This window comes from Esox lucius, chromosome 16, assembly GCF_011004845.1.
Source record: "Esox lucius isolate fEsoLuc1 chromosome 16, fEsoLuc1.pri, whole genome shotgun sequence".
Classification (NCBI taxonomy): domain Eukaryota; kingdom Metazoa; phylum Chordata; class Actinopteri; order Esociformes; family Esocidae; genus Esox; species Esox lucius.
Window position 1 is genome coordinate 29,737,929 of NC_047584.1, and position 27,754 is coordinate 29,765,682.

At 44.8% G+C, this 27,754-nt stretch overlaps 1 protein-coding gene across 1 annotated transcript in view; it reads left to right on the plus strand.

Annotated features, from left to right (window-relative positions):
- The window catches only part of LOC105023500 (CUB and sushi domain-containing protein 3), a 254,024-nt gene that overhangs the window by 49,456 nt on the left and 176,814 nt on the right, over positions 1–27,754 (plus strand). The window contains exons 4-7 of the mRNA XM_034286761.1: positions 1,234–1,428; positions 14,876–15,083; positions 23,560–23,672; positions 25,663–25,740. Coding sequence (XP_034142652.1) covers positions 1,234–1,428; positions 14,876–15,083; positions 23,560–23,672; positions 25,663–25,740 — 594 coding nt within the window. The remainder of the gene's footprint in view (positions 1–1,233; positions 1,429–14,875; positions 15,084–23,559; positions 23,673–25,662; positions 25,741–27,754) is intronic.

The window sequence follows — 27,754 nt, forward strand, 5'->3', positions numbered from 1 at the left end:
CAGTATTCCAACATGATAACGACCCCAAACAAACCTCCAAGACGACCACTGCCTTGCTAAAGAAGCTGAGGGTAAAGGTGATGGACTGGCCAAGCATGTCTCCAGACCTAAACCCTATTGAGCATCTGTGGGGCATCCTCAAACGGAAGGTGGTGGAGCACAAGGTCTCTAACATCCACCAGCTCTGTGATGTCATCATGGAGGAGTGGTAGAGGACTCCATTGGCAACCTGTGAAGCTCTGGTGAACTCCATGCCCAAGAGGGTTAAGGCAGTGCTGGAAAATGATGGTGGCCACAAAAAATATTGACACTTTGGGCCCAATTAGGACTATTTCAATTAGGGGTGTACTCACTTTTGTTGCCAGCGGTCTAGACATTAATGGTTGTGTGTTGAGTTATTTTGAGGGGACAGCAAATGTACACTTATACAAGCTATACATTCACTACTTTACATTGTAGCAAAGTGTCATTTCTTCAGTGTTGTCACATGAAAAGATTTACTCAAATATTTACTCACTTTTGTGAGATACTGTGTGTGGTCCTGGGTATTGAACCAAGTATCCTGCCGTTGCAAGCACCATGCTTTACAAACTGAGTAGCAAAGGACCACATATTCTGTGAAATACACGAAATCTGTTACGGCAGTCTTTTCAGATAGGTACTATATCAGGATGTGTCTGGTGAAATTAGACGAGCCCTTCGTGTTTGTTGAACAGCTGAAAGGCTTGTGTGTGTACTGTAGTTTTGTTTCAAAATTAATATTTGTGTTCTGCTGCAGTAGCGGCATAGAATATACTTGAATATCAATGTAATGTAAATAATGTAATAATTATATGAATAATTGAATACACAGACATAATTGTTTTGAATAAAAATTAAAGGGGTTTCTTCTCTCAAGCAGTTTGACAGGGAGCATATGCATGCATTCAAGGGTATATATTTTGTATTTTCTTTGTCTTTGGGTACCATCTGGCTTTCAGCTAATTATTCCAGAGCCAGAATAGGGAGTCACCCCAATTGGAGCACTATGCCAATCGGGTTCTTCTCAAAATGAGGGCCCAAAATAGGAAACGGGGGATGCCATTCTGGACGCATGTCCTCTTAAAAAGAACCAGCTGCCTGTGAAGTGCATAATAAACAAATCTGAAAGCTAATGGAAAACATTTCAGCTCAGGTTTATTTTTCCTCCTAGCCTAAAACCTCAGCCTGGTAACTTCTTCCTGTGTGTTTCAGAGTTACAGAACCGAGCCTGCGGGAACCCGGGGGTTCCCCCTAAAGGCATTCTGAATGGGACGCAGTTCAGCGTCGGGGACAAGATCCGCTACAGGTGTGTGACGGGCTACGTGTTGGATGGACACTCGCTTCTCACCTGCGTCCTCGGCGCCGCCAACATGGCCGCCTGGGACTTCCCGGTCCCCATCTGCAGAGGTGAGGTCGGCCTTATATGGCGCACGTTCCGACTGGAACCCCATTTCCCGTCTGCGACTTGACCGTCATTCCTTCTATACTGACAGGGCTATTGGCCCTTGGGTTTAAAAAAATAATAATTCAAACAGCATTTATTCTTTCTTATTGAGAGAAAATCTTGTTGGCAAGGAAGATGTGGTCGGACAAACATGATCCTGTCGTGTTGCCGTTTGTGGTATTGTCTCTTGGCATTTTTGAGGTTGTAGCAAAGCAAATCCGATTTATGTGCGCGCGCGGGTGTGTAAAAGCCATTTGGGTGGGGCCCTTTTGAACGTACTTTGCTATTAATGTGTCTGAGATTGGTGCGATATGAAGGCATTTCGGAACTCTATTGAATCTTAGATGCTACACTGAAAAAGTTATGGATCTCACACCACAGGGGTGTCGTGGTTAGTCAATACCCTTTTCTGTCTGCGAGGGGTGGCTGTCATTGACACTGATCGTCGTTGATGCCGCTTCAAAAGGTTAATAATAGTGAAATGCCAAGTGAGTTCACGCTTATTTTATGTCTGTGATGGCCCCCTTTCTTCCTCCTCCTGGTTTTTGTGATGCCCAAAATTGCAGTTGATGGTTGTTCCTCGTCACAGCGACTCCCAGCTGTTAAGCCACTTTGCTTCCTGTCACGCGACTCACTTGAACCAGGACGTTTCACCCAACCCTAGGTAGGGGGTCTCTGGCTGACTAACACAGTTGACATGGCCGGCACTCGACCCACCGCAGAGTCACTGGAGCTTGGCAATTTGAGGTAACCGTGTCCAAAATCCTACGGCCAGAAATCCTTACCACCCATTGCAGTCGATGCTGAGCTGGTTCCTCTAAAAGTATGCCAGGGACGGTATTCATCTGGTTGTGATGACAGCTGTGTTGCAGTGCAGGTTAACCGTTATCCAGCTTGAATGTTATCTCTCAAATCAACAAGTCACAAATTAATAGTTCAAAATGTCAAAAATATAGAATTCCTTATTAAATAAGCAAATTGCAAGACTCCCCTGCTCAATGCACCTTGGTTTGATCATAGTCCACTGCACCTTCAGGTCATGTTTTGTTTCACAGTTGCCAAAGAGTAATATTTCTGTGATGAAAGACTCTGACTGTTGCATTTCTAGTGCAGGTTGTTAGTGGATGCTAATACTGTAAATGAGAAAGTTCCCTCCCCATAAACTGTTGGTTGCTTTTTTCACAGTAGTTAGCTTGCTCTTTTCTGCTCACTCAACTTCACTAGCCTCCTATCGAAAACCAACAGCTTGTGGGCTATCTTTGGTTGGTTATGAAAATCTTTAAATCAGTCGCCTACTCCACATTTTGATTTGTTACCAAGCCAGGTACCACCAACCATAGAATTTGAAAAAACGGCGTAGTGAATTACTTTATATTGACTTTAAAGAATAATCACTCCTTCACTTTCCATTGTCTGACGCCTCAGATCATTCAATGGCTTGTTGTCCTCAACTCGAAAAAAGGCGTGATGTTATTCATCTGGAATCCCCTCTTTGCTGCGGACTATGAGTAACTGCCACCACTTTCCCCAGCTTTCATTCACCTCCATACGCATTTTAAAATAACTGAGAGGGCAGAGAAAGTGGGGAGAAAAAAAGAGGTGACAGAAAGGGGGGGGGGGAGTGAGAGAGAGAGAGAGAGAGGGCACCACTGACACTGCAAGGCTTTACACGGCACTGGAGTCTGAAAGACTTTTCAAATTGCAAATTGGTGCAACATATGCTTGTAATTTGGCAGCTTGGAACTGGTATAAAGCTGCAGATTGATGATTGAGTGGTTCGCATCAGCCAATGGCTGCATCCCGATTAGGTGCCCTATTTACTAGAAAGTGGCTAACGAGGCTCTGGTCAGCAGTGGTTCATCACAGAGTGCTTAGTGGGGGATTTGGGACTCGAGCAAAGCGTTATCTCCTCTCTAGCTGCAGTACATTCCTTTCAGGTCGGCATAATAACACAGAGCTGCTTTGGCCACTCTACTCCTCCCCCTCTCCTCCTTTCCTCTCCTCTCCTCTCCTCCTACTCTCTCTTTCTGTCCAAAAGTGTTGCGGAAACAGGGTTCCGATAATGGGTTCTCCGGACTGTCCAGATGGTCCTTTGATCTTGTTTTCTTTGAGAACCTGCCTACTGTCTCTCGATGTCAGAGTGCGTCCGACCCTTTATAGGCCGTTGTCCTGTCTCCTCTCCCCTGATCCGCTTCCCAAATGGCACCCGAATCCGTTTGGAGTGCACCACAGTACGAACCGGAGGTCGTCAAATGAAGCGTTCTAGGGGCCTCTGTCGTTGGCACGACACCACTGCCTTGGCTGCGCCCCAGGCTGTGCCCCAGTCTGCGTGTGGCCGGGAGTCCCAAAGTAACGGTGGGACTTCCTCTGGTGGTTCAGAATCCTGGAAACAGGCAAGCGAAATTCTAAGGAGCGTAGTGTTTGCTCGGGAACACCCATCCTCCCGTCTAACTAAGCTTATTTTCCAAAGTATTTTCTACTGGAGTTGTAGATCATCCCTGGTCCTATAATAAATCGTTGTGTGTGTCTTTATTATTTTTGTACGACTCCTTAATGTCTTTTTATTACCCTGAGCCTCCTTTGCCCTTAAAAGTCTCTGTCTGATTGATGTAACAGTATGAACATCTTGTTGTCTCTGCGTTTGGATTTCACGGCTCCAGCACTCGCCTGGAAAACCACTTCAGCAGTTGCTAAGTGGACCAACCTGGACGATTAAAAATAAATTGAATTGTTGAGAGGTGATGTTATGGGAAAAAAAGAACAAAACACACCGACTAACAACATTTGGGGAATTAGTTTGTCAACGACACTAGTACGTGACAAAAGGCTAGGACCAGGCTAGAACAAGAACCGGATGCTGAGCTAGGACCACAACCGGGACAAGGCGCTGAGCTAGGACAAGAACCGGGTCAGGATGCTGAGCTAGGACCACAACTGGGTCTGGGTGCTGAGCTAGGACCACAACCGGGTCAGGACGCTGAGCTAGGACCACAACCGGGTCAAGGCGCTGAGCTAGGACAAGAACCGGGTCAGGATGCTGAGCTAGGACCACAACTGGGTCAAGGTGCTGAGCTAGGACCACAACCGGGTCAGGAAGCTGAGCCAGGACCACAACCGGGTCAGGAAGCTGAGCTAGGACCACAACCGGGTCAGGACACTGAGCTAGGACCACAACCGGGTCAAGGCGCTGAGCTAGGACAAGAACCGGGTCAGGATGCTGAGCTAGGACCACAACTGGGTCAAGGTGCTGAGCTAGGACCACAACCGGGTCAGGAAGCTGAGCCAGGACCACAACCGGGTCAGGAAGCTGAGCTAGGACCACAACCGGGTCAGGACGCTGAGCTAGGACCACAACCGGGTCAAGGCGCTGAGCTAGGACAAGAACCGGGTCAGGATGCTGAGCTATGACCACAACTGGGTCAAGGTGCTGAGCTAGGACCACAACCAGGTCAGGAAGCTGAGCTAGGACCACAACCGGGTCAGGAAGCTGAGCTAGGACCACAACCGGGTTAGGACGCTGAGCTAGGACCACAACCGGGTCAGGACGTTGAGCTAGGACAACAACCGGGCATTTTTACTGGGAGATGAGATGAGGCACTATTCTGAGTGTTTCATTTCTGGGAACTGCGAAGGGACTTTAAACTAGGCTACAGGAACCTGCATGGGAATGACACAGCACAATGGTATGGATTACCAGCTGGCTCCTCTAACTCCCTAATACGATCCCTCTTCGTCCCAAACAGAAGCCTACTCCTTCCAAAGTACTCTGCTTTCTGCCGGAGACCTACAGGCCCCTGGTCAAAAGTAGTGCCCTACCGAGGGGACGGGGTGCTGTTTAGGAGTCAGGCTGAGCATAGAAGTGTATGAGGGAAGAAAGATGTTTCCGAGGGATTAGGGATCGGTCTCTGCCTTAACTGAGGTAATTTACATTCACATGCAGCATCAGATATCTCCACTACGCCACTCAAGGAGATAAAAATGATCCTCTTTGACTTTGATCACATGTACAACACTTGTCTTTCTACTTAAACAAATAATCCTGTAGGACAAAGTGTACGTCTGTGTATACTTTATTTACTGAGGTACTATTCATGATGCAGAGGGTACTATTCATGATGCAGAGTGTACTATTCATGATGCAGAGGGTACTATTCATGATGCAGAGGGTACTATTCATGATGCAGAGGGTACTATTCATGATGCAGAGGGTACTATCCATGATGCAGAGGGTACTATTCATGATACAGAGGGTACTATTCATGATGCAGAGGGTACTATCCATGATGCAGAGGGTACTATTCATGATGCAGAGGGTACTATTCATGATACAGAGGGTACTATTCATGATACAGAGGGTACTATTCATGATACAGAGGGTACTATTCATGATACAGAGGGTACTATTCATGATACAGAGGGTACTATTCATGATACAGAGGGTACTATTCATGATAAAGAGGTTACTATTCATGATACAGAGGTTACTATTCATGATACAGAGGGTACTATTCATGATACAGAGGGTACTATTCATGATACAGAGGGTACTATTCATGATACAGAGGGTACTATTCATGATACAGAGGGTACTATTCATGATACAGAGGGTACTATTCATGATAAAGAGGTTACTATTCATGATACAGAGGTTACTATTCATGATACAGAGGGTACTATTCATGATACAGAGGGTACTATTCATGATACAGAGGGTACTATTCATGATACAGAGGGTACTATTCATGATACAGAGGGTACTATTCATGATACAGAGGGTACTATTCATGATACAGAGGTGTTCGATGTGGACAGTTTTCTAAGTTGCTCACTATTTGTATCATACTAGTTAAGATGTTTCTTCTCTCAATTCTACTGTACTAAGATCCTGTTTATAATAACAATACTATACTGAGTAAACCCCTGTTTTTACAAATACTACTATACTGAGTAAACCACTGTTTTTAGAAATACTACTATACTGAGTAAACCCCTACTTTTTACAAATACTACTATACTGAATAAACCCCTGTTTCCGCTAATACTGCCATCCTACATAAACTCCTGTTACTACTCATACAACTATTGTAGCAGGGACACTGATCTCTGTGACGTTTCAGGTAACTGTTCCTTTAATTTCACTTCCTTTAAGTGCTGTTGCATCTGGAGATCACCCCGTGTCAGTCCTCAGGGGAGCTGACTATCCTTATACCGGGTTTAAAGCACTAATAAATGTTACAACCACATCTAGAGATGACATCTTTATGCCGTGGGCACCCCTGCTGCCAAACATTTTAAATACCTTCCTTTGTCCTTTAGATCACTGCCAAAAAGTGAAGTCAGCTGTGAAACCCTCCCACAGCATGTGAGCGTCGGTGGCCATCTTGGATATTCCCATGGATGGTTAGTCATGTTGTATCATAAATGCCGGGGTTAAAAAACCTAGATTTATCACTTTAAGGCTGGCTTCAAAATCGGCAGAACAATGGCTTTAAACGTTACGACTTATCAATAAATATAAGTCATACCGCGTCCTTACAAAACATGTTTATATCAATAACTTGTGTCTACATGATGCCTTTTCTTACCGAGATCAATAGCTTTTCTTAGCAAGCTATAAAGAATCCTTGTGTAAATGACATGCAAACAGTTGCATAGGTGTGAATGACAAGCAGGCAGCTATCCCGGACACAATAGCGGTATCTGGAGTACCTAAACTGGACTCTAAAGCAGTATGTTGACAGGGGGAGTAATTTATGAACCACCAAATAAACATCCCATGTCTGCATTGAATTGAAGACTGAGGTGGAGTTTGAGAGTTTTTCAGGCCCCAATAGGGCTGACATTGAATTATGGTTTGGCTACTGGCTCCTTGACAGTGATTATGATGGATAATGTTGTTTATGATAAACTATGATAATGTGGATTCTATGAATGAAATATGCTTTTGTTTTCTGTTTAGTATTTTAAGCACACACATTTAAAATCAATAGTGAAAATGAAATGGATAATTTTTTGGGGAGAAAATCATAGGACCTCCTGTCTCACCTAGTATCACTTCCAACCTCACCTAGTATCACCTCCAACATCACCTACTATCACCTCCTATCTCATCTCGTAACACCTCCTACTTCACCTAGTATCAACTCCTTCCTCATCTAGCATCAACTCATACCTCACCTAGTATCACCTCCTGTATCATCTAGTATCACCTCCCTCACTTAGTATCACCTCCTACCGCATCTAGCATCACCTCCAACTTCATCTATCATCACTTCCTACCTCACCTAGTATCACTTCCTACCTCATCAAGTATCACCTCCCATCCCACCTAATCCCACCTCCTACCTCATCTAGTATCACCTCCTACCTCATCTAGTATCACCTCCTACCGCATCTAGCATCACATCCAAGCTCATCTAGCATCACTTCCTACATCACCTAGTATCACCACCTACCTCATCAAGTATCACCTCCCATCTCACCTAGTCTCACCTCCTACCCCATCTAGTATCACCTCCTACCTCACCTAGTATCACCTCCTACCGCATCTAGCATCACCTAGTATCACCTACCTCGCCTAGTATTGACCTACACCAAGTTTTGTGTTTGTGTGTGGGTGTCAGTGCATGTGTTCTTATATGCTCTCATCAGTTCATCATTACTCAGCCAGGTTAGTCCACTCAGCAACTGTCATCACGGTTGTCCAGAGATTCGTGGAGCCATAAAATACCAGCACAGACATCAGGACGTTTACACTGTCATCGTAAAGTACTGGTAGTTTAGGTCCTGCATGCTGATTGGTGGAAAGCTGTTCGCATTGCGCTGGTTACCCGTTTATAACAGTGGTAAGCCACCTCAGGGAATTGAGATGTCCTGCCTAAGAACAGCCATTTGCCGTAGTATTGGACAAGTACTTTGCCAACACACAACCTGGTCTTATTGCCTAAATATAGCAACCTATAAATTATTAATACATTTCTTTCAGTTCAGTCACTAGAGAACCTTGTATGGATGCAAATGTGCATTATTTTGTTGGGGCCTTTAATTACCTAGTGTAGTCAAGCATGAATTTCCTGTTCATATTCAAAAAATTAACACACAAACACACACAGTGATTAATTAGACATAAAGTGATGATTTTAAAAACCCAATACTATTCTGCATGTGTACTTTAATGGTAGACTCAGCTAAATCACAGAGATGCAAAAAACAAACTGTCAAGTGGCTCAATATCCGTAACAATCAAGAGGTATGAACTGCAATGGCCAACTTGGTCACTGCTTTGGTCCATTGGTAACCATGCTGGGACAGCAGGAAGTAACCCTGTACATAGAGGTGTATAGTGTTTGACTGAGTAAGAGGGAAGTCTGGTATCCCACTTATCTGAGGTGCTGTTCATGGCAACATCGCTTACAAGCTGGGATGGTTGGAGAACAAGGATGTTAAAGATGCGGTCAGGGACTTTGACGATGAACAAAATCGTTTTTTGAGCGTCCCATTTGGGAGGACAGAAATTACTGAACCAAATTGATATGGCTTTGATAGTTCCTCTGATTGGGATGAGAGGATAGTTGTTCCGCCTGGTTTAGCGGGATAACTTTTACGAAGCAGGTCGGATCTTTTCGGAGGAAGATTCTTTGCCTCGCCTAAGGTCGATGGGGTTCTGTGTTCTATGTTCTGTATCAATACAGCATTAGCTGTACACACTTTTTTTTTTTCCAACAATAGCTTTGAAGACCGTGTTAGTATGTCCTTTTCAAATTGCCCTCATCTGAACTAGATCAAGCATAATTCTGGCGTCGTTTGGTCACGTTCTCCTGGAACACCTGACAGTCGATCGGCCTAAAATCATGTGATTTCAAAGAGCGCGTCTCTCCCCATCCCTCCATGTTGAAGTACATTAGACACATAGTCAATCTGAAAAATAGTCATAATAGTCTCAGGCCATAAAAGTCTAAAGCCATAATAACTCACTGTTCTGGACTGGTCTCAGACTGCAGGGAAACTCACTGTTCTGGACTGGTCTCAGACTACAGGGAAACTCACTGTTCTGGACTGGTCTCAGACTGCAGGGAAACTCACTGTTCTGGACTGGTCTCAGACTACAGGGAAACTCACTGTTCTGGACTGGTCTCAGACTGCAGGGAAACTCACTGTTCTGGACTGCCCTGCATTTGCATGTTCTTTCTCAGCTTTATTGTTGAGGTGATGCTACAGGTTCTACCTTCAATTTAGCACTCTGGTACCCTGCAAACCACCGTATATTCATATAATCTGTCACCCATGTCTTTCATTAGTGCTGTTCGGATAATTACTGGGGTTTGACATGAATGCTGTGTCAAACCTATAGCCAGAGAAAGGGTAGTATGACTGACATGTGCGATTCACAAACGTTAATTTGTACGAGGAAGCTATTTTTATGTTGATAGTGATGTATTCTCCAGTGCACCAAATGCACCAGAAACTGCTGGTGTGGGAGGAAGCCAGCGGGAGGTTTTTGTTCTGGAAGTGGGCTGATCATTTGACATCTGCAGGAAGGAGGCCTCTGCTTATAAGGAGATGAGATACCAGCCTATCTTGTCGTGTGTGAGTGGGCTCGGCTATCAGTGGAGGCTCGCAGTGCTGCTGTCCAGCAGCCTGGAATATATACACAGGCTGTCTTTGCACGGCCTTTAGAAAGCAGGCCTGCATAGGACCAGAGCAGAGGTGCTAGCAAGGCAGTTTTCTGTGTCAGAGGTCATGGGCAGCCTCGCTCTGAGAAGATGCTAGCTCTATCCAGATGGGAGGAAGCCCGATTACATTTGTAATGTCTGACTTCTTTTTGAATGTAATAAAAATGTGCTGGTGCGTGTGTGTGTGTGCGTGTGTGTGTGTGTATGTGCGTGTGTGTATGTGTGTGTGTGTGCTCATGTGGCAACCCCTCCTGTCAAGATAATGCATCCAGATGCCTTTAGAACTTTCATTGCCGGGCCTCGCCATTCATTACAGGATATTACCATTTAACGGGCTTCAGATGACATTGACATGACACTTCGATCCGGAGAGACTTATATGGGCAATTGTGTTCTTTGTTTTTCGGAAAACATATCTTTCTTTACGATATTTCTTTTGGGTTAGGGGCAGGGCTGAATTCCTAAACAACTATAGCTTATGGCCCTCAGTTTGCAGGCTTAGTTAGGATCTCAACTTGCTGTCAATAGTGCAGAAACATTCTGCAAACCAGGTGCAGAATGTGCGTCAACTGTTCGTCTTTTGTTTTTGTCAGATTTTCTCCATCAGATGTCATCGTGCAGCATTGAGCTGCAGAGGCAGCAGTTGAGTTCCATTGAGTGCATGCATTGGATTCATCCAGCATTTGCATGAAATTGTATGCAGGCAGCAGCTTGGATGTATAGTAGTGATAGTAATGATATTAATATAGTGACACTAGCAGTGATGCTAGTTGTTTTTGTGGCACTCATGCCCAGATGATGCATGGATGTTTGTGGATTGAGGCTCTAGGAGCGAACATGATGTTACTCTTACGATCAATGCCATGAGATCTTCACTGGGTCAGGACTCCCGTTTTATGTCCTGCACAGGGCATTGTCCCCAATCACTGCCCTTGGGGCTTTGGGATGTCCTCGGAAACAGACAACGGAGCGCCCCCTATTGGCCCCTCCAAACACCACTGCCTGCAGCATTTGGTCTCCCATCTGCGGACCGACCATGGCTGACCCTGCTTGACTTCAGAGGCCGGCAGTGGGACTCAGGCTACTACGCTGTAGACTTGCGCCTCGCGGACCGCCCCGGAGACTGCCGCCGTGGGCTGTCAGTCAAAGTGGGCTTTTTTGCGGTTTTACTGACAGCTAGCATAGGTCATGCTGCAACGTGATTGGAAACGACCCTGCAGTGCATCTTCTACACGTAGCCCCCAGGCGCATCATTAGGACGGCCTCCCAGCGTAATCTCTGCTGCTGCAGTTGTGCACGGAGACAGCATTGTCTTCGGTGATTGAGTCTGTCTGTGTGTGTGTGTGTGTGTGTGTGTGTGTGTGTCTCCTTGGAGAGCGGCGTTGTCAGGACAGCTGTCAGAGAACAGTGCGTGGCTCTGGCCCGTTTAACGACGTGTTCCCTGGGCTCTGCCATTAGGCGGTCACTAATCACACCGGGCCGGGCTCTGTCTGGGCCTACATCTCTAATGGCACCCTGTTCTCTTTATGTGCTGTCGACCCGGGGTCACTGGTCATAGCAGTGTGTTGCCATTTTGGACAAAGCCGGCCTGTCTGTCTATATGCCTGCCATTTGCCTGCCTGTCTGTCTGCCGGTATGTCTGTCTGCCTGTCTCTGCCTGCCTGTCTTTCTGTTTGCCTATCTGCCTAGCTGGCTGGCTGTCTCTGTTTGTTTTTCTATCTGTCTTTCTGTCTTTGTGTCTGTCTGTCTGTCATGTCTGTGTATCTGTGTCTTTGTCTGTCTGTCTGTCTGTCTGCGTGTCTGTGTATCTGTCTCTTTATCTGTCTGTCTGCGTGTCTGTCTCTATGCGTGTATGTGTCTCTGTGTATTTTTCTGTCTGTCTTTGTGTCTATGTGTTTTTCTGCCTGTCTTTGTCTCTCTGAATCACAGGGCTGTTGATTAGCCATGCTGAACAGTTACTGTCCACCCCTTATGTTTTCACTCTTCCCCATCTCTTCCTCTGGCCGGCCCTCCCCCCTCCCTCCCTCCCTCCCTCCCTCTCTCTCTCTCTCTCGCTCTCTCTCTGGAGTGGAGGTGTAGTGGGAAGTGTATTCCTGGCCAGGGTTTTGGCTTGTAATTCTCAATAGCCCCTGTCTTTACCCAGATAAGCAGTTAGGCACTTGCACAGTCCCCTGTTTGTCAAGGAGGGGATGGTTTGGTCCTACCTCAGTTCTAACCGTTTGCATTCCAAATTGGACCCTGTTACTTATCAGTGCACTACTTACAACTGGGACAGAGAGAGCTCAGGTACAAAGTAGTGCGCTTTGCAGTGAATTGGGTGCCATTTGGTACACAGCTTATCCTGTGGACGTCTTTGGCTTTACCCACCAGTGCAACCCTGTGATCACTGACTACTGTCAAGAGGATCTCTGGAGGTTCTCTCTGGCACAGCACTGTTGCCTGGCGTGGTATTTGAAGGATATACATGTTCCTCATTCTGAGGGCCCTTCTATAACACTGGTGGATATATTTCAGCATGGTCCCATGGAGTAGTGACGCTCCAGGTGATCTTAGAATCGTCTTGCCTCCCGTTTTTATTCTACTGTATGCCCTCAGTGACATTATAACAAAAGCTTTCAGATGCTCTTCCTTCTAGTTGATCAGACAATTGCAATAGCACAGTTGTATCATGTTACGCTTTAAGCTGGATAGAATCACAAAGCTTATTTCTCTTGATTGTTGTGCACAGACTGGTTTACGTCCATGTTATTGAGCATTTTTCCTGTGCCCGGATAATCTGTACATTTGATCGTTTTGGCATATTACGGCCATTGATCATTACACAGTCGCAAATTGTCCTAGGGACAATAGAAGGCCACTACTACTGTACAATAAAATATACAGTTTTATCACACATCACAATGACACAGATTGTTTTGCCTGCAATTAGTATAACTGACTACAGATGCCAGAGAATTAAATGTACTATTCTCTGCTAAAAAGTGTAAAGAATGCATATGTCCACATCAAAGCAACAGTGTAAATTATGTATATGTCCACATCACTACAACAGTGTAAAGAATGTTTTTGTCCACATCACAGCAACAGTGTAAAGAATGTATATGTCCACACCACAACACAAGAACACAGATTACTTTGCCAGTCCGCTCCTTTACTATGGACCCAAAGTTTAAATAATCGGATAGAATCTCATCCATCCCACTCCTTCATTTGAATTTCACAAATCACTTCACATCCCTTGACCAATTGTCTGATGCCAAACAGACAAATGTTCGGGGGATTTTCATCACTCAGTAGCCTCTTTGGCTTGGCATCCCTGACAGCCTTTGTGCAGAATGCGGAGCCATCAAAGGTTTCTGCTGGCAAGGGCATATGTCATATATTAGTCTTAAATGAAGTGAAAACTGTGAAAGCCCTGCCATCATTAGAATTCTAAGTAAAAAATAATAATAATAATATATATATAATAATATAAGAAAGAACTGGTGGCATTAACAGCAGAAGCAGAGGTAGAGAGAAAGAGGGAGGAAGAGAGAAGCCGGGAGAAAGAAATGGTGTGGAAGGGAGAAAAAGAGAGAGGGAGTGACTAACAGAGAAGGAGAGAGAGAGAAACGTTAGCAGAGAGTGACATACCCAACATTATTAGCATTCAGCAGGTGTGTGATGTTCTTTGCATGATGAAAACACACAATTTCACAGCATTAGGAGCGATGTTGAACACGGTGTGCCTCTCCCTGGCTAACGTGGGGAATCAGGAGAATGAAATGATAAATTGCAACGATCTTAGGAGATGGGAAAACCTCATTACATCTAGATTCTGAACCTCAGAAATGTGGACGGAGAAACGGTCAGATGATGAATCTGTACGTTGGGTGTGGACATTGAGGGCATGTTGAAATACATCCATGCTGGTTCTGCAAATATTTAAATAACTAAATTGGTTTGTTTGTGTAATAGAAAATCTATGCGGTGGAATGCACGTCGGCCGTGTACATATTAATGTGTTATGATAGAACTTGGTTTTATTTCCCTATTGATTCTACAGCTGGTGATATGTTAAGGAGATGTGTGCATGTTATGGAATGTGTGTGAGGTATGTTATGGACGACTCATGACAGTGTCTCACAGTTGATGTGTGCTTCAAGCTGTGGATCTCCTGTTCAGGCCAAGAACATGAAGATCAGATTCCTGCACACCAACATATCACTCAAAATGCATGCCCACGTCATGGATAGTACGTTTTGTCACAACACAGATTTAGTTGTTTGTTTTTGGGGATGATGTCTGAATCAGAGCATTCCACTCAATGCGTTGTCAATGGGGACTAATGAAGATTTGGTCTAGAGTGCATAACTATGTTTTTACACAATGCCGTCCACTAAAAAGGCTAATTAGTAGAAATACATTTTGTTCTGATTTTATTGTAACCAAAATGATTTAGATGCAGTATAATCCACCAACTTTTAGCCAAGTCAGCATTGATAGCGATGTTAGACTGTCTTTTCTAGATAATGACTACATTGTCGTCTATCAAAATGCAGTTGATTACATGATGACAATGGAGCCTTTGTTTCTGTAACGAATATTAGCCTAGTTGAGCAATGTTGTTTATTAGGACGGCTTCTCGGCGTCCCTATAGTAATTTAAACCAAACTATTGTTATCAGCCCCCTTACATCTTCTGGTCATCGATATGAATTATGTTGACACTGGTCCTGGATTCTCTCTTTGATTGACAGCTGAGGACACGTGCGGCGATACGCTGAGGGGCTCCAGCGGGATCATCTCCAGCCCCGAGTTCCCCAGTGACCTGGTCAACGCTGGGGAGTGTAAGTGGACTCTACTGGCCGACCCCGGTGACACCATATCCTTGGTCTTCACCGACTTCCAGATGGATGAGAAACATGACTATCTGGAGGTCGAGGGCTCGGAGCCGCCATCCATTTGGTAAGTAGAGAGGAGGGGCTAATGTTGCCCTTCTTTTTGATGCATTAAGAGGTGTTTCTTTTTTGAGCTGGTTTAATACAACATGAAAATAAATCTGCAGCAACAGGAAATGTTGTTATTAGGTGGTTTATAATACATTTTTTGGAAGGGGGTTTGTACATCTTTCTTTAGGGCAAATTGGATCTGACATTTTAAACGGGACGTTACAAATTTACAAAAAACCTTTTCAAACCACTTCAGTGTGCAAGACAATTCCTGCAACAACAGGATGATCCAAACACGATATGTCACCTGCACAATGGGGTCGAGAGACATGACTCTTTGGAGGTGAAATTATCAGTGCCTCAGAGCTTCTGGTAGACAGAATCACTTTGTGGCAGTGGTGATTTTCCTGCTCCACAAGGTTTACTGGATCCTAAAACCTCTGATGAATGTCATTTGAGACAGTAAAGTTGGTATATGGTCCACTAAACTCTAATGGCGGTTCTGATCTTTCCACCCCCAGATAGTCGGCCTTCAACCAAATTATAAATGTGCCACATCTTATCTGACCATCCAATTATCACAGAAATGTTCCCGCACAGCAGCTAAATGCTAATTATAGGGTGTTCGAGGTTTTAAAAGGCAGTTTTTCTTTGTGCACCTGGAAAAACGTGGGTAAGCACATCAGATTTGCTCACACTGCTGTTCCAATTGTGTACGTCTGAAATTGATTGTCTGTCAGACATTTAAATATTCACTAAATATAAGCTAAAATCCATCGTCGCACCCTAGAAGAGAGAAAACAAGCCGCTGTCTGGCATTGAAAGTATTGACCGTGAAGATTAAAGTTGACAGGATATCACTGCAGATATCTTAATGCGTTTTGATAGGCCTCCATCAAACGGAAACAAGTCTATTGAACATGCAAGGGGAAGACGGCGCTTTCGCTCTGTTCAATATCGAATCAAATGTCATTTGTCAGATGCGTCACGGACAGTGGGCGTAGCCTATAAGTGTGTGTGGTCAAAGTTCACTTATGAGTGCATGTCACCGTTCTTCCTGTGTGCGTTGCGTGTGCGTGCGTGTGTACGTGCGCCGAGAAGATCACTGGGCTGTCACGTTCAACAGTCTAATGGCTTGGGGGTAGAAGCTGTCCAGTGTGCTGTCGGTTCCAGACAGGCATGTATTTTTACCGCTTGCTACGCTTGTATTGGGAACAGTCCACGTCTGGGACCACTGACTATGTCCAGGGGCCATCCTCTGACCAGCACCTGGTGCAGAGGTCCTGGATGGCAGGGATCCTGGGCCCGGCGATGAACTCCATCATTTGCACAACGAAAACCATGTGACCTCGGGCTGCCTGTTGAAATACCATGCGGTGATGCAGGCAAAAGAAGGCTTAACCCACTCAGTTGACATATTTCCCCCTTCGGTTTTATTATGTCCCCGGATCAAACTAGAGAAGTTCATATGCTTTTCATACAAAGTTCAAAATCTGTCAGCAAAAGTGCGTGTGTGCGTATGTGCATGTGTGTGTGTGTGTGAAGGGCAAAAATATGCTGCTCAAATGAGATAGGCAATGTTATACGCTTCAGTCTGTAATATTCTGTATATATCTTCCTTAATTGCGGTGTCAAGTGTTGAAGCTGCTTAAGTTAACTCTTTCTCACAGGCCACGGAAGAGTTCAGTCAAACATCTTAGCGAACTTCATAAAGAAAACATGAGAATTTTGTAGCTATTAGCCTTAGCCTATTAGCAATGTTAATTTGCCACCACGATCAGCGAGCAGTTGCAGGACCATTAAACCTCCACGGCCAGGGCCGCCGCCAAGCCCACCAGTCATAATGCCCCAGAAATCCAGCTAGTTCCGCATGCTCGCTCTTCCCATTCGAGAGCCGGCTTGGGATAGTTTGCCGCAGATTTTCTGTCTGAACATTTTCATTTAATAGCAACCGGTTCAAAGCACCGCTGTTGCTTGATTAACTGTATGGGAATTTGATCCACATAAGTGTATTGTGCTGTATGACAATGTTGCTGAACTCCTCTGTGGTGTGATTTTTTTCGTGTGTGAAGCAGACCTGTCGGCCTGTGTATGTGGTACACAGCCAGCTGTCCATAACTTCATCTCATTGTAGATGGCCATTATGTGGTGGTCATTTCGCTTGTTTACTGTTAATCTAATCTAAATACTCTGTAGATTGCGGCTTTTATCAATCTGATATTTTATTTAATTGTATTCTGTGTTGTTCTGTTCTCTTTTATTCTTCGGCGTCTGAAATGCGATTCAGTATTTCTGTCTGCAGGAATATGAGCGACTTTCAACATTATTTCTGTTATTTGTTAAGCCAAAATGGCTTTATTGTTTTTTCTACTGTGCACTGTGCGTAGCTTAGACAGAGCTATACATGTCACAATAACTCGTTGCCACAGAATCGCTGATAGATCTCGGCATTTGAACTTCAGCAGGGTGATGATGAGCACAATTCAGTGGAACGGGAGCTTACCTCGCTGGCATTAAGGTAAAGATTGTTTTCCCGTCACCACAGCCCCATGGAATTGTGGGTGTGGGAGAGGTTGGTCTAGGTGGGTGGGAATAGGAGGGTGTGGTCTAGGTGGGTGGGAGTAGGAGACGGTTGGAGAGGGTGGTCTAGGTGGGTGGGTGTGGTCTAGGTGGGTGGGAGTGGGAGACGGTGGAAGAGGTTGGTCTAGGTGGGTGAGAGTAGGAGACGGTTGGAGAGGGTGGTCTAGGTGGGAGGGGGTGGTCTAGGTGGGAGGGGGTGGTCTAGGTGGGAGGGGGTGGTCTAGGTGGGAGGGGGTGGTCTAGGTGGGAGGGAGGGAGGGAGTGGGAGACGATGGGAGAGGGTGGTCTAGGTGGGAGGGGGTGGTCTAGGTGGGAGGGGGTGGGAGGGTGTGGTCTAGGTGGGTGGGAGGGAGTGGGCGACGATGGGAGAGGGTGGTCTAGGTGGGAGGGGGTGGTCTAGGTGGGAGGGGGTGGGAGGGTGTGGTCTAGGTGGGTGGGAGGGAGTGGGAGACGATGGGAGAGGGTGGTCTAGGTGGGAGAGGGTCGTCCAGGTGGGAGGGGGTGGGAGAGGGTAGTAGGGAGTGGGAGAGGGAGAGGGTGGGGTGGTCCAGGTGGTAGAGAGTGGGAGGGAGTGGGAGGGAGTGGGAGAGGGTCGTCCAGGTGGGAGGGGGTGGGAGAGGGTGGTCCTGGTGGTAGTTGAGGGGAAATTGTGTCACTTGGGGACCTGCTGGGGCAGGATGGGAACTGTAGTGGGTCCAGAATGTAAGCGATGTCGGTGCTGATGTGAGCTGTGATGTCAGTCTCTCAGAGTTTCTAAAAAGTCGGTGCTGATGTGAGCTGTGATGTCAGTCTCTCAGAGTTTCTAAGATGTCGGTGCTGATGTGAGCTGTGATGTCAGTCTCTCAGAGTTTCTAAGATGTCGGTGCTGATGTGAGCTGTGATTTCACCCTCTTGGAGTGTCTGCGATATATCGGTTTTGATATGAGCTGTGATGTCAGCCTCTCGGAGTGTCTGCGATATGTCGGTTTTGATGTGAGCTGTGATGTCAGCCTCTCGGAGTGTCTGCGATGTCGGAGCTGATGTGAGCTGTGATGTCAGCCTCTCAGAGTATTTCATAGTGTGATTGCTTCCTGGATCACAGTCGTTATGTTGGCTCTGGGTTCTTGGGTATGGTGGTCTGCTTGAAGCCTGTTGATGTTATGTTTGGGTCAGGGGGAGGTGAAGAACGCCCTGCGGACACCACTCTACAGCTGTCTTTGATCGTTGATATACCATATTCTGTCTGATCTTTGATCATCGGAAAATAAAATAATAATTTGTGGAAAATAGAAACAGCACAATAATTGTATTTAATTGCCCTTGCTTAATTATTCAATTTAACTGTTAATAAATTGTTAAATTGGAACGCTGATTATGGGTTAATTGTTTCCCTTTTTTTGGTTATTTGTGTATTAGATGTGATAAAATAAAATGTCTTCCAATTGGTTAAAAATCTGACTGGGGACTCTGCGTCCCAAACAGCCCCTTATATCTCACCCTACCAGGGCCGGCCCTCCCATTAGACAAGATTAGGCAGCCGCCTAGGGCAGCACTGGAATTTGACAACTGGCTGCCTCCCTCCAGCGAGACAATTGGCTGACGACCTCGCGCACACCTGATCAGCCGCACCCCAGCCATCGGCTCGTAGCGTTGCTGCAGTTCCCGCCCTCACCCCCAATCGCGCTTCTCCCGTAGTTCACTCCCACTGTCCTTGGTACCTAGAGGAACAATTATGGGATACCAAGGAACAATTATGGGATGGTGCCATGTGGGACAACAGGTGGCATATTATTAATAAGAAAGTGGGTTTCCTACTACAGGTAGTTAGCTGCCAAGTAATAGCAACATTGTAACTCTCGGATGCAGTTAAATTCCCATTGGCCTGGGAAGGGATGTGCACCGTGCACCAACATTTCTCGTGCACGTAATCATAGAATTACATATATATTTGGAGTGCATATCTTTCTATTCCAAAAAGTAAGTGGTACACCTACCTGTTTAACAGACAATCGCGCTGTCCGTAGATGTCGGTATGGCGAAACACTTCAATACTCTCTGATGCACTGATTAATTACCTCAGTGTCTGGGAAGGGGCTCGGTGTGTTGGTGTGATTAAAACCAGGCCTCGAATTGAGTGAGGACATCACATTCCCTTTGTTAAAGAAAAGGGAGAAAGGGATATCTAACAAGCTCTAAAATGCCCGCCAATGACTTGACTCGGTTGATTCTTCTTTTTGATATTCTGAAGCTGAGCTGCAGACAATAATATTAGAGGAGATACTATTATATTTTTGGTGGGGATATTCTGTCCCTATTCATTTGAGCTTTTCTCTTTCTGAAAATATAAGATTTTTGTTTAAACCCGGGCACCTTTTAGGGAAGTACGTCTGTTGCTGGGTTATACAACCGACAAGTTGTCTGAAGTTGAAGCGTACATTTCTCTGCGTCGGTAGAGCCTCTGTCAGGGAGGCCAGGTAACTTCTGTAAGTGCCACGGTTGATGCTTCGATTTCACACGGATATCTGTGATGTAATTATTTTCAAACAGCGTTTGTGTGGATGGAGTGGGGGGGTGGCGGGGGGTTGGGGGCTTTTTTTGTTTTGCCCAGGGCGGCAGCACTGTCTACTTCTTTTTGGTTTTTTTTGTCTGCGGCTATAAATTACACCCTCTCGCAAAATTCTGACTAAACTAAGAGATGTGCTGTTAGTTTGAAACGACCTTTGTAAGAGGTTTCCTAATCTGTTCTGTACAGAAAGGGCAAAACCCGTCCGCTTGTTGAATACCTGTCATTCACAATTACAAATATGGACACAGAAGAGAGAGCCTAAACGTCTGCCGGTGTCAGATAGAGTGCTGCGCCCCTTCGACATTTGTCACGAAACCACGTCTGCGTTCATCACTGCTATGCACATTGCTTCTACCACTACAATGCCAACGTACTATCTACTGTCAAGGCCGGCTCTTACCTCTTGGGGGCCCCAAGCAAGATGGTCGGCGGGGCCCCCTGGCTCCCGGCAAAACGTGTTATCCTTGTAAGTCCCCTGAGCCACTCTGCTACTTATCACCCCGCTCGCTGAACGTGAAAATATTTACTCTTGGATGAGAATGATTCCCGGACCAGCGATCATGATTCAGCTTGCAGACCTCAACCTGCCATGGAGATTTGCAAGGCAGCCCTGTCTGACCATCCTGTCCATACACCCCAGATGGTGCTCAGGCAATTTGCTGGGCAGGCAGAAATTAATTTTCGTTTTCACAGCACATTTTCTGCAATTCTTTAAATGTTTCTATTGGGTGGAGCTTGTTTTTGTACACAGTTTATGAGCACATTTTCCGCAACTCTATTTTGCAATTACTCACGCCATGTAAATATGATGAGAATGACTAACTTAATCAAGGGAGACCCCCTCAGGTCCCCTGTCCTGCTTGCCTGGTCAGTACTGGCTATAATATTTGAGTAGTTTTGAGTAGAATGTTTATTTACCCTCAATTTCAACGTATAGGGCCATGTTGTCACCTGGGTTGATTAACATAACAAGAAACAGTTAATATACCAAACTTAGAATAACATGCAAAAATTGTATAGCACAGTATAAATACTGTATATATTTTGTTTATTTTATGTTGGGAGTCGCCCTAGCAACCAAAGGCCCTAGTGACCAGGGACTGTAGCTACCGCTAATGCAACGCAGATCAGTCCCCTTTCCAGTTGGACGGTTAACTCTAGCATATAGAGTGAGCATCTAACACCAGGGCAATGCATTATCATTCAGTGGGACTATTCACTTTCAGTTTCTCAAAGACAAATTTGCCTGCTATTGAAATGGATTATGTTTGACTTTGCCACTTTTAAGTCTGTAATGTCATGGTCCACTGCCCTCAGAGACTGAGAGGCCTAGCGGGGTTGCACTCAACTTTTGTGTTGTATAGTCACTTTCAATCCCCTCCATGTTATTGCCTTCACAGCCCCCAAACCCTAGACCTTATCAGGCTTCAGCAAGGGACACAGTCATTTCAGTTGTTGCACTGTGATTGGCTCACTGACTGAAAGGCATTCTGGGTTGTGGCTCAAATGGAACCCTAACCCTTGTGTTACCCTATGGGCCCTGGTGTAAAGAAGTTGATAGGCTGCCATTTAGGCTGCACCTGTTGTAAGTGTCTCAGTAACTGAAGGCTTTTTTTTTTTCCCATTCCCGTCTTCCAATATTTGTGTCATTTGCATTTCAGTAAAATGGCTGGGTAGCGTTGGGGAAGAAAAGGTCGAGTTTTGTGTGAAATCAATTACCTTCTAATGCCCGAAGGAACACCGTTTCTCTCCACTGACAGATGGCTTAGAAAAAGCCTTTAGTGTTGGAATTCACCAAGTCATATTTACTGACTGTGTGAACGGGATAAAGCACATGCAGTGTTAAAGTGGAAATGGAGAATTAAGTGCTGTATTTGCATAGCGCACTGGGGAAATAAAAAAAATGGACAGGGGCTCAATTGGGTGAGATCGAAAAAAAAACGTGATAACTAGAGGACTGTTATAAAAGCAAAACTGCAACTCAAATGTCACCAGGCTCCTTTCACAAGTGACTTATAATTTGTGTATTCATTTTGATAGCCAGGTGGAGACATTTACATATCACAATTGTATCAAACTGTTTTCTGTCAGCAACAAAAGTATTTATTAGTAAAGTTCTAGTAGGAAAGGAGAGTTTTTCTTGGGGGGAGGGGGGGGTTGGGGGGGTCAGAGCTGAATACTGGTGCTTAAAATATTGTGTGCTGAAGCTCCTGCTCCTCTCATAGAACATTAGCTCCAAAGTATTGTGTAACTCTTGCCACTGAACATTTAAACTATTTTAGCACCTGTTTCAGGTCAAGTCAAACACTATACACCATCATTGTAAGATACTGCGACATTTACCTTTTCATTATTTAGCTGACACTCTTATCAAAGCTGACTTGAGTGAGTGCATGCCTCCTGTGGGAATCGAACCCCCAACCGCACGGTTGAACTGAGTCACGGCTGACGCAGGGAATTTCAGCAGCCTCGCACGAGTCATTTCACAAAACGACGGACGCCCGCGCCTTAACTGATTACCGGACAGCGGACCTTTCACCCATTAGAAACAGTTCACCGACTCCCTGCACGTCCGGTTCTACCTGAGCCGGCCTGTCTGAATCCATGTTTAATGACTGTGCAGTTGGATTGTGTTGACTGTTTGAGACGGAGCCAGGGAGGCGAGAAGGCGGGGAGCGAGAGGGTTGAAGGCAGAAGATAAAAGCAATCGACTCCGCGGCCCAAACGGCACCCTTTCCCCTAACAAGTGGTGCTCCGACCCCATGGGCCCTGGTTGAAAGCAGGGCACTGTCAGGCGGTCAGTAGGCAATTTGGGAGCGATCCCGGGGCCTGGTTAGCCAGACAAATGAGCACAGGCCCCTGGCAGAGGGTGAGCCGGCTGAATCCCTCACATACTGTGTAATGCATCTGATCTGTTTTAGGCTAAGCAGGTCTGTGTGTGCGCGTGTGTGTGGGTGTGTGTGTGTGTGCGCGCGTGTGTGTGTAACTGGGCTGGGGATGGATATTAGGTGGCTTCGTTTTTCAGGGCAGTGTGCAGTCATTGGCAGTGTTCTGTTCTCTGATGTTCCTACCAGTGATGATTGAGCTAAGGGACCCTTTCAAGCTGCTCCGCTCTGGGAACGCCATAGTAACCTCCTCCCGTTTTAATATTCTCTAAAAAAGATGATCTTGTTTCGGCTCCACAGCTGCTGTGTCTAATAACCATGTTGTTCAGATACCAGCTAGTGTTTCTTTCTTTGCTTCTTTGTGAAGTAACAGCAGCAGTGAAGCATTTTCTGATCTGTCTTGTGTGAAACGGAACAACCATGTCTGGGGACGGCGTTGTTCGACTCCAGATGATGCTTTGTGTCTTTGTTTTCACCTGCAGGTTATCTGGGACCAACATACCAGCACCTATCATCAGCAACAAGAATTGGCTGCGACTCCATTTTGTGACGGATAGCAACCACCGACATAAAGGGTTTAGAGCTCAGTATCAAGGTGAGACCTGATTAACCATTTCTTTAATTAAACAAATGAACGGAATTTATGCACTTCAAATGCTGTGGCCAAAGGGATGCAAGTGGATCAATCTGTGGATGTGAATTTGAAAACACACGCCGTTATTGTCAAATATATTGAAATATTATTAAAACTGAGACGTGTCTGCGACTGGATAAAACAAACTGAATATCAATCGCCTTTACTCATCCTTCAGTTTCCATGTTAGTGCAAGGCTAGGGAAGGATCCTCCTGGTGTAGTTTTCTCCCTTGAGACCAGAAGGTCCTTTTGAGTCCAAGTATTGCAGAGCTAAAGTGGCAGTGCCACTATATGGTCCTCTGGCTCAGCGTGCAGAGGGCAGTTTCAGAGGCAGCTCAATAATCCATTACCTTGCTGTTCTCCCTCACTGTGACTTTGAAGATAGTGTTTCTACGATGCCCCACCAGCTGGCCAATCCAAGGCGTGAATAAAAACAAACTTTTCAACAATTGTGTTTATGCCGAGTTTTCCATTGGTAGCGTGCGGTGTGATGCACTGTTTTCCCAGACACAAAATCAATGCTATGAAATATGGCAGGGTTATCTGGGCCCCTGTGCAGTGTTGGGTAAGAGTCCAACCGTTTCCTCTGTCTTATTCAATTCTCACATGAAAGTGTGGATTTATCTGGAAATTAGAGGCCGTCCAAAACGGCAGCCTATTTCTTATCAGAAGCGTGTTTAATGTGGTCAAAAGTAGTGCTCTACGCTAAGTAGGGAATATGGAGGAATGCAGATTCAACCGGAGACTGGATTATAAATCGGCGGTATGCCAACCCAACTGAATGTTTCAGCTGCTTTCAAAGATCAACAACTAAGACGGGACTCATTGTAATTCATAAAAAAAAAGACGTGGATCAATTAATTAGGTTCGTTTTCAAATGAAGACAACGAGGAGAGACGAGACATCAAATGCAACCAGGACTGTGGGCATTTAATCGGGAATGTAATTCCGTCATGTCACCCCGTCACAACTGGACCCAGTTTGTGATGGTCATTCGGGTGTGACAGTAGCTTACCTCACCTGGCTCGCTTTGTCCTCGCATGATCTGCGCTGCCAGTGCTGATCTTTCCGTATTGTGTGCGCTACTGTTGGCGAGAGCTCTGGGCGGAAGTACTTTGGAGGGCAGCGTGTTATTCATTTTATTGTAACCCCTTTTGACGACTCACCCTTTGAGAAAGAAACCTTTTTAATTGGCTGTTATTTTCACTGATAAATTTGACTCAAACCAAAATGACCTGCTACTCAGCGAAGGGGGGTCCTTGAGAGATCTTTGACTGCGATCTAGCAGTTCACTGAACTGTCCCCCAAAGAGAAAAGGTTGCTGTGACGTGCGATTTAAGGCTTGACTCCTTATTTTACTCTGTCTTGCACTCATAAAAAGCCATATTAGGATCAGACAGATTCACCTTCACCCTGTTAAACGTATCTGTACATTCTGTTGCTTTTTTTTATCTTTGGTTGTTATGTCTGACAGCTGACCTTGTGAATTAAGTTTTGTATGTGGTATTATGTAATATGTTGTTGTGGGTCTTCGCAGGTTTTTGCAGGAAATGAGAATTTATTCTCAGTCAAACGTACCTACTAAAATAAAGAATAAAAAATATATAATTACAGAATAAAACGAAATAAAATAAGAACACAAAATTCATTGTCAATGTGTATTCAATCCCACCCTTTTTCCTACATTGTGGCCTGTGTTTCACCTGAACCCAATGAGCCCTCGTTAAAAATAGTGCACCCTATAGGGAATAGGGTGGGATTCTGGACACCGACGGACAAAATAATAATGGCCCATTTTTCAAAGGAAAAGATGCATCCGATAGCAATTAGACTTTTGCGTTGGTTCCTCAGGGGTTATGTTTTATTCTCCAACTGAAGACAGCACCGTTGTCCTCAGCTCCTACTGGAACTTTGTTTTATCTAATGAAATGTTTTTCTACTCTGGACCAGTGAAAAGCTCTGGAGAGCTGAAATCCAGAGGGGTAAAGTTATTACCGGGAAAGGACAACAATAACAAGCTCTCTTTGAGTAAGTCTTATTTGTCTTTATGCCAATGTTTTACTGTGTGTGTGTGTGTGTGTGTGTGCTGTGTGGAAGAACTGTAATATTGAAATATTTTTATTTATTTAAATTAATTTACTTTATCAAATGTCAACTATATTCAGGCTTTTTAGGAATTTAGTATGTTTATTAATATGCTACTTCTACTACTACCATGACTACTATTTGTACTACTACTACTACAAATTCTATTACTACTACCAGTACTACTACCACTACTACCAATGCTACTACTACTACTACTACTACCACCACTTCTACTACCACTACTACTACCACTACTAACTACAATATACTACTACTACTACTACTAATTCTACTACTAATTCTACTACTAATACCACTAATTCTACTACTACTACCACCACTACTACTACCACTACTACTACCACCACTACTACTAATTCTACTACTACTACCACCACTACTACTACCACTACTACTACTAATTCTACTACTACTTCCACTAATGCTACTACTACTACTACTGCTTCTACTACCACCACTACTACTATTACTAATATTACTACTACTACCACCCTTACTAATACTACTACTACTTATACTACCACTACTTCTACCACTACTTGTACTAATGCTACCACGACAACTTCCACTGCTACTACGACTACAAGTAATAATAACAACAAAAATATAATGCTTTTTTGTATAATCACAAAGTGCTTCATGAACCAAAAAAGCAAACCGCAATACACCATTAATCATCAGCTAACTGAGAGGCCAAGTCTGAGTTCTGCATCTTTTGAAGATAGTGTCAGGAAATGGTCTGTTGGTGATCCTGTTGAGGAAATATCTGGGGAACAGAGTCTTATACCCCCTCTTGTCTTCTGTGTGGCACTCAGTTTGGGGGATTAGTCAGCAGCTCTGAGCACCAGAAATCTCATCCCACAAAGTTCAGAATACCAGCCAATTATTCTCCTTACTATGAGTCTACTTTCTCATCACTGCTGTGTTCCTCTGTCTCCAATTCCTTTAACGCTTCAGGCAACTCTCATAACAATATTCTGAGAAGATCAGAAACGGGCAGATAACCAAAAAATGTGCCGGCTAGTTGGCTACTGCTAGCCAAGCCAAAATATCTGACACTGTAAGTCAATCTATGGCTCAAAAAACTAAAATCTAAAAAGGCTATAAAACAAAATGCTATCGGAAGCATAACAGTTAATAAAAAACTAAATAAATGCAATATGTAGAAGACTGCATCTTAGGTGGCCTGGCAATTATGAAATACAACATCTAAATGGAGCCTTTCGGTTTTGTGTTCTGTTTCTGCGCTCTTTTGTACTGTCCTAATTCAGACAATTTGAAATACATTTAGTTCTAATGAAATACTAAATGACATTCCATAAATGAACCGTATGAAAACAACAATAACAATGAAGCAGTTAATTTGAACATTATTTTAATATATATTTCTCGCGTCTGTCTGTCTGTCTATCTGCGTGTGTGTTTGTTTGTGCTATTTGTTGGTTTGAGCTGTGTTGTTCCTTATTTGAAGCCGCTGCATCTTTTGGTGTGATGGCTCTAAGTGACAATTTGTACCGACAGGGGTGGAGCTTTCACTCCCGCCCACTGACACACCTCTGAGTACTGGGTTCTCTTGCGAGGTCCCCTGACATTTTGACAAACATAGTGCCCTTCAGTTCTCCGTCGGAAACAGGTTCTGTATGGCTACACTGCAGCACAAATCATAATATCAATTTATCGAGTTTCGCCTCAAAAGGCTTCCTGTCTCTCTCTGAATGGTCTGATGGGCACACACACACACACACACACACCCACCCACACACACACAGACAGACATAAACCTACAAAGACAGGGAGAGATTGAGAGGGGGGAGTCAGATAATGGAGGGAATGAAGGAAAATAAAGGGAGCGCGAGAGACAGACACATAGAGGGGAGGGAGAGAGGGAGGAATGAGAGAAAGAAGTGACGAATGCAGAGAGAGAGAGAGAGAG